General features: G+C 40.9%; 1 protein-coding gene across 1 annotated transcript in view; it reads left to right on the top strand.

Moving 5' to 3' along the window:
• Positions 1-12,046, top strand: part of CPNE3 (copine 3) — a 1,265,161-nt gene that overhangs the window by 133,539 nt on the left and 1,119,576 nt on the right. The window contains exon 4 of the mRNA XM_044065780.1: positions 8,586-8,765. Within this exon, the coding sequence (XP_043921715.1) occupies positions 8,586-8,765 (180 nt within the window). The remainder of the gene's footprint in view (positions 1-8,585; positions 8,766-12,046) is intronic.

Here is a 12,046-nt window from a genome sequence, read left to right as displayed (position 1 = left end):
TTGGAGCTTTTCTCCCTGGGCCTCCGCTGAAAATGGGTTCCTGACCCAGTCGGACTTTCCCGTTCAACAAATGGCAATTAATACATAAATAAATAAAAAGGAATGTACGGATGCAGCTACCCAGAACTGAATTGCCCCAGAAGAGAATAGTCTCTGTAGGACAAAGGGGTCCATGCACATCCAGAAGGAAAAAATGCAGAAGAAAAAGGGGAAACTCTCAGCCCGAGGGAAATCTAAAACAACAACCAGAGCAAAGAAGTAGGGGGTTGGTGGGAGGGAGCGAATACTGCAACAGAGAAGAGAGGTTCATCTACTGTTATGGCAAGATTTTACACAACTGTACTATGTCCTTCTGTATCACCTCTGCAGTATTCTAAACAGAAGGGAAAGTGAAAATGCTCAAGAAACAGAATGAGAGGTGGAAGGCTGAGAAGAACCCTCAACAAACTCATATAAAATGGTTCTGGCAAAACCTGCTCTGGCCCTAGAATCTATGTCCAACTTGTAATGCTTAGTAATGGTATGCACTGAAGACCAAGTAGTAGCTTCAAGGATGGAATTGGTATCCAGCCCCTTGAAGATGGCACCATTAGAGGCAACAGCCCTAATAGAGTGAGCTCTAACAGAAGTAGACAGAGATTTGCCATGAAAATTGTAACTAAACGAAATGGCCTTAGCTATCCAGGAGGAGATGGTTTGCTTCAAAACAGCCAAACCGAATGTCTTAGGATGAAAGGAAACAAAAAGATCAGACTTATGAATTACCTTAGTTTTATCCAAATAGTACCTGAGCTGTCTGTGCATATCCAAGGTATACAGCAGGACTGTATCACTAGCAGACTGAGGAGAAGGGAAGAAGGAAGGGAGTTGTACCGACTGATTCAAGGACAACTCATTTACTTCCTTTAGCATAAAAGGATTAGCACGAAGGGACACCCTGTCCCTTGTGGAAAAAAAAAAAAAAAAAAAAAAAAGAATGGCCATAAGGGCCTGAAGCTCAGAATCTCTGAGCAGAAGTAAGAGCCAGCAACAAAACAGTCTTCCAGGTACAATGTTGCAAATAAGCAGAAGAATCTGCAAGCTCAAAAGGAGCCTTAGTCAGATTTTTCCAAAACAAAATTAAGGTCCCAAGAAGGAGGAATAAGTTTCCTTGGAGGCTTAATATGCAGGAACAACTTTAACAAATTGTTTGACATCAAAACAAGAAGCCAAAGAAGGATTCCAGGGCAGACATGCAGAAATGGCTGACAAATGGGCCTTCACAGAAGAATAGGCCAGACCAGTCTGGAGGAACTCATGCAAATAAGAGAAGATCAAATGGACCTCCACTGAAAAAGGGTCTTGGTTACTAGCATGGCATCAGACAGAAAATCTTTTCCATTTGGACATATAAGATTTTCAGGTTGAGGGTTTTTTTTTTGCTTCCTGTAAAACCCTGAGCACATGCTCAGAAAAGAGGTGCCTGAAAAGGATCAAAACCATATCACTCACAGCGTCATTTGAAGAGTGGACACGTGAGAAGAGATCCAACCGGTGAGGTGACTTGTGGTGATTGCCCCTGGCCAAAAGCATTACAGGGGGAACCAATGCTGTCTTGGCTGAAAGGGAGTCACTAGCAAGATTTTTGAAGAGTCCAGCTGAATCTTCTGCAGGACGTTTGGAAGTAGAGGAAGAGGAGGGAAAACATAAAGAAACATTCATTTCCAAGGAAAAGAAAGGGCATCCATCTTCCATTCTAGATGACATGGAACTCTGGAACAAAGAGAGGAAGCTGCTGGTTTAGAGGGGGAGAAATAAAGATCTACCTGAGGAATACCCCACCAATGGACAATGTCCAGAAACACATCTCTGTGAAGCACCCATTTATGAGCTGGTGTTTTGGACTTGCTTAGCGTGTCTGCCACCAGACTGTACTCTGAAGGAATTTGTACTGCCTGAAGGGTTAACTGATAACTGTGAGCCACCTCCCAAGCCTGAAGAGCCATCCTGGAGAGGAGGCAAGATTTGTGTCTCACTGCTTGTTGATATACCACATCACTTTAGTGTTGTCTGTGTACACCTTGAAGAGGTCTGGAACACTAAGTGAAAAATTTGGAGGGCCAGAATCAGGGGGGCTTTTATCTGTTTGATATTGATATGGTCCAACTTCTGATGGGGGACCAGAGACCCTGAACTTTCAAGCGACTAAAATAAGCCCCCCCACCCCATGTCTGAGGCATTGGCGAACAGTTCCTGAGAATGTTCATAGATTTATATTAGGTTAACTGCCTTTGTTGGCCATTTTACGCCTAACCAATTACCCCATGTGAGAATCAAACTCTGCAACTTGTGTCTGTAGGCTCAACACCTTAACTATTATGCCAACCTCCCACCCCACAAATGAACACACACACACACACACAGACACCACATGCACGTGCACGCACACACACACACACACACACACACACACACACACACACACACACACACACACACACACACACACCCTGTCTAACTAAGTACACCAGCTAGAGAACTCAGCATTTAACACAAGCACCACAGCATAAGGGACTGGATGCTGAAAGGTTAAGCCTGGGTTGTGAGTAAACTGTTGAATTCACCACTCAAATTCTTTCTTTAGACAAGGAAGTAGAGGTACACTGAAATCCACAGGGTGACAATGCTGCAGCCAAACTGAATTGAGGTACCATTGAAGCTTCTGCATATGCAGTCTGGAAAAAGGGGGCATTGGAATAGAAGAGGCCATGAATCCTAGGGCCTGAAGAAGCTCCCCTGCCTGGCAGTCAGAGGAAGAAAAGTCTGAAAGAAGACTGTCAATGACAAAACTTTTGGAGGTGGAAGAGAGGCCAGCATTGGCACTGTCTGAATCTTCCATCCCAGATACACATGATCCTGAGAGGGATTCAGGACGGACTTTTGGAAGTTGATAGTGAACCCCAGACTTTGAAGAAGCGAGAGATGGTGAACTCCAGATCCAGTAACATGTGACTGGGAGAAGGCACCTGAAGCGACAGGTCATCTAAATAAGGAAAAATCTGAATGCCTTGAAGGCTACAGAAAGAAATCAAAGGAGCTAAGCATTTTGTGAGTACCCTTGAGGCAGTAGAGAGGCCAAATGGCAAAGCAGATAACTGAAAATGAAAGGAAGAAACAGAGAAAAGATGGTGACTAGAGATATGAAGGTAAACATCTTTCAGATTCAAAGACACCAGAAAAGCCTAGATAGTAAAATAGGAAACCGGGTTTGTAGAGTAGGCATCCAAAAAGAAGGGACTCTAAGAAATGTACTGAGCAAGGAGAGATCCAGAATAGGTTTCTAAGTGCCCTCCTTTCAAGGAACCAGGAACATCCTGGAATAAAAACCTTTTACCGCATGGGAAGGGGGACAGGTTGAATGGTTCTTTGGTTCACCAGGGACCCTAAAACCTCTGGGAAGTGAGGAAGTTGCTCTAGAAGAGGTTGAGGAATCACTGAAAAAGGAGGGAGAGGCTTCCATACCATGAAGCAACTCGGATGATAGGAAGAACCCAAGAGTCTGAAGTGATGATTTTCCAATTTGGAAAACAAAGGGAAAGTCGAAAGGACAAAGGAACCTGATTGGGGGGTGGGTGAAGTGTCTTAAAAGAAGCAGCCTTATCAGACAAAGGAGGCTTCTGAGCCACAGAAATCTGAGAAGCTCAGCAGAGAAGGCCTGCCTGGTGGGGTTGCCTGCAAACACAAATAGTAGCAGATCTAGAAGGGTAATTCCTCTGGCACTTAGGGATAGGAGAGACAAAAATATGTTTAAGGTCCTGCAAGGACAGGTCAACAGCTATAGTTCCAAAAAGATGTATATTGTCTAAAGGAACATCCAACAACTTGGCCTTAATGTCCTCCATCAGAAACTGGGGACAAAGCCAAAAATAACATTTCATGACACACCCAAAGGCTGCAGCCCTGGAAGAGGCTTCAGCAGCATCACAGCTACACTTAGTAGAGTGACGAGCCACTTGAGAAGCAGAACCTAAAACAGATAAGGCAGGGGCTTTGCCTTCAAAATCAGGGAGGTTAGAAATAACCTGACAAGCCTAAGCAATCAAGGCCAGAGCATAACTGGTCATGTGGGTCTGGTAATTAACAGCCCTAAAGGCCAAAGTAGAAGTGGTGCAAACCTTCTTACCAATCCGCTCCATTGCCCTATTACCCTTATCAAAAAGCAAAAGTTTGGAAGAGGGCAAAAGCTTAGAAGGTTTGTCAGAAAAGACGACACCACAGCAGGATTAGCAGAAGGACATTTAAGTAAAAGTTGACAGTCCAGTAAACCTTATAGAACCTTTCAGGTTTCTTAGGAGAAGGAGGCTGAGAATCAGGAGACTTGGAAGCAGCAATGAAAGTGTCTAACAAGGCAGCCAGTACAGGAGGAACTGCCAATGCTTTAGGAGTATCCACCTAAAGCAACTCATAATATCTTCTCTGAATATCAGACACTTGTGAAGAATCCCACTTAAAGTATTCCATCATCTGTGTACCCAAAGGACAGTTACTCAAAAGGAGACTCAGGGCTAACAGACTCCTCCTCATCAGAACCATAAGCCAAAGATGAAGACTCCCCGCCTTTCTAAGCTAGTATAATCCAGTTTTCAGGTTAGTGCTGAATTCAGGGCAGTGTTATGTTTCTGTGTTTCCCCATACCTTACTTGGATAGAAGGAACTTTCTTTATTCACCTGTGAGAGAGGGGAGCTTTGAGCAGCCTCTCTGTCCCTGGAGGAGCGGTTTCAGCCCAGTAATTAGTAGTTTATTGGTCATTTTGGGCTAATTTCTCTCTCTTTCATTTCCCTGCTATAAAACCCGCATTTGCGAGGTTTTTGCGCTTGTATACATCTCAGCAAGCTCCTGTCTGGTGCCCTGCAGAGTTCTACAGCAGCAGAGAGACAAAAGGGAGACTTTGGAGTGACTAAGTATAATTTTTCTGTATTTTCTTGCTGCCTTTAGCTAATTCCGCCTAAACACCAATTTTTAGAGTATCTGTGATTTAAAAAGCTTGTTTCATCTACATATTGTATTTATGTTACTGTCTGCACTTTAACAAAGTCATTTTTGTGTTTAAATTACCTGTTTAACTGTTGTAGGCTACACACTCAAGTGTGATAGCCATTTCTGTGCATTTAAAGTGTTTTTTTTTTTTTTATTGTATCTGCTTTATTTTCTGAAAAAAACAAAAATATATACTTGTTTCCCCGCCTTTCTAAGCTAGTATAGTCCAGTTTTCAGGTTAGTGCTGAATTCAGGGTTGTGTTACAAGTTTCTGTGTTTGCCCATACCTTACTTGGACAGAAGAAAGTTTCTCTGTTCACCTGTGAGAGAAGGGAGCTTTGCGCAGCCTATCTGTCCCTTGAGGAGTAGTTTCAGCCCAGAAATTAGTAGTTTATTGGCCATTTTGGGCTAATTTCTATCTCTTTCATTTCCCTGCTGTAAAACCCGCATTAGCGCGGTTTTGCACGCCGGGCAGCGCCAGTTAGCTGGGGTATAACTTTTCCCGGCTCCACAAAGTCTACTCTTCAATTTTTCCATCGGAACTAGAAATACTTACAACTTAAGCACTCAAACCGATCACTTCTCAGCTCGGCACTTGCTGAAAACTCATAGCAAGCACTAATAAACGTTAGCACTAGACCCCCCTATACTGTAGAGAAGGACAAGGCTCACTATTCGACCTCACCAGCCAATCAGTAAAACAGTTCACTGTACCTATCCAGGCATGTCCAAAGGGCAGTTTCAGGTGTACTCTCCAGTCCATCTGGTGAATGTGAGCATTTTGAGGCAGTGTTACAACTGCCTCATGGACACAGACTGCCATCTCCTCCTACCACCAAACACTAATACATACGAGATGCAATTATACAGCCAAACTGAAGGCTAAGCACTCTCAACCCAAGACTGGACCAGGCAGTCAAAAGGAGTAGGGAATTACTTGCATCACACCACCAGTCTCACATAGACCTATGAAACCAGCACCGGCAAAAAAACACACATAAATACATGAAAACATACTTACAGGCTCTAAATAAAAATCTGCAAAAGCAACAGAGACCTCCAAAGCAGACATCCAAGCAGCATCCACCCTCCAACACAAACCATGAAACACATACTTCACACAACCAGTTTGCCACTTAATCACAGCCCTTAAGGCAAAATAACATACCTAACACACTAGTAATAGGTGCCTCTATAGTCAGGCACACTGACGTCCCATTCACTAGGCTGAACAAGGAGAAGGTTACTGTTAGCTGCCTGTCTGGTGCCAGGATCCATCACATAACACAAGCACTCAGGTCACTCCAGAACAAGTACAAATGCGACTCTGTCATTGTCCATGTTGGTGTGAATGACCTGAGCCGTACCTCCCTGGACTACATGAAAAGAGACATGGAGGAGCTCTCTGTTCATGTAGCCCATGCCGGTATGACCCTGACCCTGAGTAGCATTCTGCCCTCACCAAAAATGATACCACGGTATAAAGAAAAAATTATCAATTTCAACAATTGGCTAAGCTTCTGGTGTCATTCAAAGGGGATCCAGTGTCTGTCAGCCTGGGATGACATGCTCGACAAGCCACACTGCTTCGCTAGAGACAGCTTGCACCTGTCACCCTTAGGCTTTCGAATACTGGCCAAGGCTCTTGCCACCCCCATAGTATCTTTTTTAGGCAAGGCTCAAAAGACAAACTCACCGCCGTAAATAGCACATGTAACAAAAAAATCTGAGGGTAATGCTACTCAATGCCAGAAGTCTAAACCTCAAAATGCTCGCACTCGAGGCACTCCTCAGTATGAAGAAAATCGATGTATGTGCAGTAACAGAAACCTGGTTTAAGGCTGCAGAGAGCACCCCAGCACTACCAGGCTACAACTCATACCATACATTTCGGCCACAAAACCCGGACCGAAATACAAAAGGCGGAGGCGTATCCATATTCATCATGGATACCCACAACTCCAGGTTAGTGGCACAGTACGATGCCTCAGAGATCATCCACATACAACTAACAATGGGCAAAACTGCAATCCAAATTGTAGCTTTCTACAGATCACCCACCATGTCCCAGTACCCTCATTCCGCATTTCTTGAAACACTGGGAAACATAAAGGTCCTACCAAACACCCTGATATTGGGTGATTTCAATTACCCAAACAAAAAAAAAAGTCATTGTTAGTGAAGATCCTTATGGAGAATCTGCATCACACACTTACATTTTCCCTCCTTGGAACACTTGAACTCTAGTTAGCAAAATAAAATACAAGACCAAGGAAAAAAAAACAATGGGGCACTTATCTGACGGCTGGGTATTCAGCACAGCAACAAGGCGTTCAGACAAACTAGCAGTAATGGAGTACAAACTGGTGGCAAAGACGTTTTGGGTAGCAGAATCTAACCATTCCTTTTTATGCCCTATGTTCTGTGTGTGTGTGTGTGTGGGGGGGGCATAAGTGTGACTTACAGTGCATACAAGATCATTAGGTTTTGGTAAACTGGTCCAGTGTCAGGCTGCCCTGAGTGGGAAATCCCTTCTATTTACATTACTGCAATAGTGATATAGAAGGACATCAGTATATACTATTACGCCTGAGCTTCTGTTGTAACTTCAGCAAGACGTAGAACAAATCTGTGGAATTTTATCTGACCTCAATGTACTTTTATCTCAGAACTACCTGTAAATTAGAAGGTTAGCAAAACACAGATAGTATCCCTTCAGATTTTTGCAATATCAATGACATCACCCAAGATAACACCTGAGCAGTCCTCGTTTTCATTATTTATCTCTCTTCTACTATTGAATCCATTCAGTTTTAACTTCCTTCTTCACATCTATTAACTAGTCAGACTTATTACTTTTACATTAGATTCTTTCGGATTACTTGACTTGTCATTGGTTTGTAAGCAGGGTGGTAACTGTTGTGGCTGCCTCATCAGTTTGAAGTCCTAATCTGTAGTGTATTCTTTCCTCACTTTCAGCTCTGTGTTTTTGATAATATAGAACCTAAAAATGGGCTAATGAAGGCATACAGATTTGAAGGTTAACACCAGTCAGTTGTCCCAGATTTTCAGGAAGGTATCTGATTTTGGCTCTGAAGTTTGCTCTCCCTCATAAAACTGGCACTCTTTTTGAGAAGGGTGGTGTTCTCATTTGATAACTGATAATCATTATAGTTACTGTTGTATTTTCCTTTAGAAAGTCGATGCTAATTCACATCCTTTTATTCTGTCAGCTTTCCAAGGTAATATCACCAATAAATTAATATTTTTGGCCTTCTCTCTGGTGCTGGAAGTAAAAGGTTCAGAGCTATGGTTCCAGGTATGTAGTAAAACCAAAGAAGTTGTGATTTTATGGGGGGCTCATTGACATCCTACTATGAGTTTAGAATTTAGATATAGTTCTTACAGTTTATATCTTAGAATCTCACAGTGTCTGTTATACTTAGTTAATTTTAGCAGTTACTTTCACATTTTTCAGATAATGTGGCACATGGACGTCTATCACTGTGAATGCATTATTTTGGTATTTGAGATTTTTTCAACTTCATTTTTTGTGCATGTTTTTAAGGTTGATCGTACCGAGAAAATTCAGAATTGCCTCAACCCAAAGTTTAACAAAAGATTCTGCATTGATTACTTCTTTGAAGTTGTACAGAAGCTGAAGTTTGCCATTTATGATATTGATAACCGAACATATGACCTGAGTGATGATGATTTTCTTGGAGAATTTGAGTGCACCCTTGGCCAAGTAAGTAGAGTTTACAATTTGTTTTATTTATAATAAAAATAACTTAGTTTTTTAGGTCATGTACTTATTGATAGCAACTTGTTAAATATGTCAAAAGGCAAACACTAGAGTGGTATAAACATTTTCAGCACTGACCTTGTAAAAGTTCATATGTATTTTAAAGAATAGTAGGTGGGTTTCTTACTAGAAGGTAATCTGGCTAGAACTATACAGAACAAATTATAAAGTTTGGAGTAGGACCTGTGATGGTGACCAGAATTAAATTAGCCAAGTAAGAGGACACAGGGATTCATAATAGAGACCAGTCAGTTGATAGGATGTTGATGAACAGCGTATAGTTCTTACAGTGTGGCTGGTGTCTTTGTTTATAGGTTCATAGGTGTGTAAGGTAATGACCACAAGAGCCTTTGTAAGCCTAGCCATGCATCCCAAATCACAGAAAATTTCTGGTACCCTAGATAAATGAAAGCAGGGGCTTGAGGGATGAAGCATTTACAAGCAGGGTCCTGGAAGATGAACCATTTACAGACTGCCTTTGTCCATTAGAGACATAGGTGCCAAACCAGGGATAAATTTCCTGTTCCCATCCAGTTGTCCAAGCTACACTTGAATTGGGTTAGGAAGGAACTCTGCTTCACATGGATGGGGAACCTGTTCCAGAGAAGGGGTAGTCTGTGGTATACATACCTGTCTATCCAGCAGGTCCTATTTATATTACAAGCAATGTTTAAGTCTTTAGAATGGGTAATTCTAGTGCTGTTTGTTTTGCAGATATGCAAGAGTTACATCAGGGTGGGGTCTGACAATGCCTGGTATGCCAGGTGTAGATCTCCCCTCAATAGCCTGTAGGAGACATAATACAGAGATAGGGCATTGAGGCTGTCTGCAGAGGACATGTAACTTATGTCCTGTATTGTAAGTAATGCATAAAGTTTCGAAGAAAGGATTTGCCATTTTTGGATGATGTAAGGTTATGGAGAAAGAATAAAAAGACACTTATAAAGACTGGAGAAATTGACTAGTCCACAGCTAAATGTACCTTGGAAGTAAAAGAAAAGAACAAGCAAAAAAAGAGTTCACACTTTCAATAAAAGCAGTAGCAACAAGTATCAGGTGATGAAAAAAATTGGGATAATAGCAGTGGTGGCACCAGGTTACATTTTGTACCAGGCACATATGACACCTTAAAAAAACAAACAAAAAAAAAACACCATACTAATAAATTATAGAATACTTGAAAACTGGTAATAACTCACCCATTATCCGCTGTTAAAAATGAAAGCGAATAGCAATCTTACAAATCCTGACACTATTCACAACACAAAAATACTAATGTGTCATTCTCAAGGATTATGGTTTGTATGAAGTGCAAGTATACTACAGTGTGACAAGTCAAGGGTGTACCTACAAATACAACAAAGGTGGGGAAAATGTCACGCACAAAGACATCCTGGCATTAACAGAAAAAATATCATTAATCCGAATTCAAGAACATAAAGTAGTACTTATTTTTTGTGCTGCATTGCATGAAAATAATTTTTAAACAACTACAGCACATATTTGGCAGCTTTCAGGATGAAACACATATCTTCTCACTGCAGACATCGGTGAATAGCAAAGTAGCTTTAAAGTCTGTTAAACGTTTATTGAAGGAGAAGCAACAGCATTCAGTTAACTGCTCCTGAATTACAATGGCACTTCAGGAGGCATATGGGTAAGGGTCTGTCAGCACTGTAAAAACGGGAAACCTTAAAACATGTAGTTCAGTTAGTTTATTTTGTTGAGCATTCACAACTAGTGTTGAAAAGATAACAGGTGATCTGAGAACACAAATCACAGGAATTTAAGCAAAAAAATTAAAAATGAAAATAGTTTTGAGAAGCTGTACAAGATGCCTGTGACTCATACTACCACCATTGTATTTACATGGAAGTTTAAAAAAATGATTCCCGTATGTCTAGCATAATTTATATAAGGGGACTGGAAGTGGATTCTGGAAAAAAAAACTTTCAAGAACACTTAACAGTGGTAGGTCCATTGCAATATAACTGATTCTGCTGCATTACAATAGTCAGACTACAGAGATATAATGAAATAACTGAGATATAGTGGCAAACATAATAATGTTTACCACAATATCTCGGTTATTTCATTATATTTAAACTTTTTATTGACTGGGGTAATCCCACTAGGCCAACAGCATTTTTTCAAGTGAGACCTGAAGTGGTATTCATACTGACTATGGGAATTTGCCTGGACATCTGGGAGATTTCTAACTCTTTTTAATAAGTGCAGTGGAATCTTTTACATCCACCTGAGTTCTCACCAACTCAGGTGGTTGGGGTTGGGGCAACGGTTTGACATCTCATCCAAAGGATGACACGCCCAGTAGTGCAGCACCTCCCTTATGCTGAATTGCAGTGTTAGTATTGGAAAATGAATCCATGTACTCGGTGTGGAAATACAACACACAGCTTTCTGGAACAAAGATGAGTTTGCTGCCTGTTGAGCTACTGATTCTGCAAACAAACCTATGTTAGTTTCCCAACTCCCTCTAAGAAGAATAACACTGATAAAGACAAAAGCTGTACCAAACAAATTTGACAACATGAGCTGTCTAGTAATCTGTTTCTAGTTTGCTGAAATAACTCCAAAAGAAACAATTAGATCTGAATGTTTTGTGGTAACACCATACCTCTTAATTTATGTGGTGAATAATTCTAGACAAATACACAGTTAATTGGGGGAGGGATAAAAATCTGGAACACTATTCAAATATTAAAAATTAATAGAAAAAACATGTTTTGCATCAGTATGGATCTTGTGAACAACAGCAAGTATAAAACTCTAATGACTGGCATTACCGACTGTAATAATGAATGTTTTACCAGAAAGTAAAAAAAAAAAAAAACAAATGCCATGAGGGACAGGAAGAACATCTGAAGCAAAATTCGGAACATTCTGTAAAAATAGGAGAGTTGAGAGGTATGGGTAGCACTCAAAAAGGAATGTCTCATCACAATGACCCATTCTAGGGTTTCGGTATTTTTTGGATGTACAGCATTTAAATTATACAGTTCTGGTTTTCTGAATATTGCTGTAAGTTTGAACAACTCCAAGCAGAGAACCTTAAGAAATGGGAGTTTTAATGACTGACATAACTAAAACTACATATCCTTAAATTCTTAAGGTGAGGTTTATTCATTCTCAGACAGTTAAGTATGGTTTGACATTACTGTAATTTCCATAGTACCAGCTAGCAAAAGAAGTAAAGAAATTGC

This window comes from Protopterus annectens, chromosome 3.part0 (genome assembly GCF_019279795.1).
Source record: "Protopterus annectens isolate FY-2018-M chromosome 3.part0, PAN1.0, whole genome shotgun sequence".
NCBI classification, from domain to species: domain Eukaryota; kingdom Metazoa; phylum Chordata; order Ceratodontiformes; family Protopteridae; genus Protopterus; species Protopterus annectens.
The sequence above is the reverse complement of the archived record's forward strand: the minus strand, read 5'-3'. Positions and strand labels throughout refer to the sequence as shown.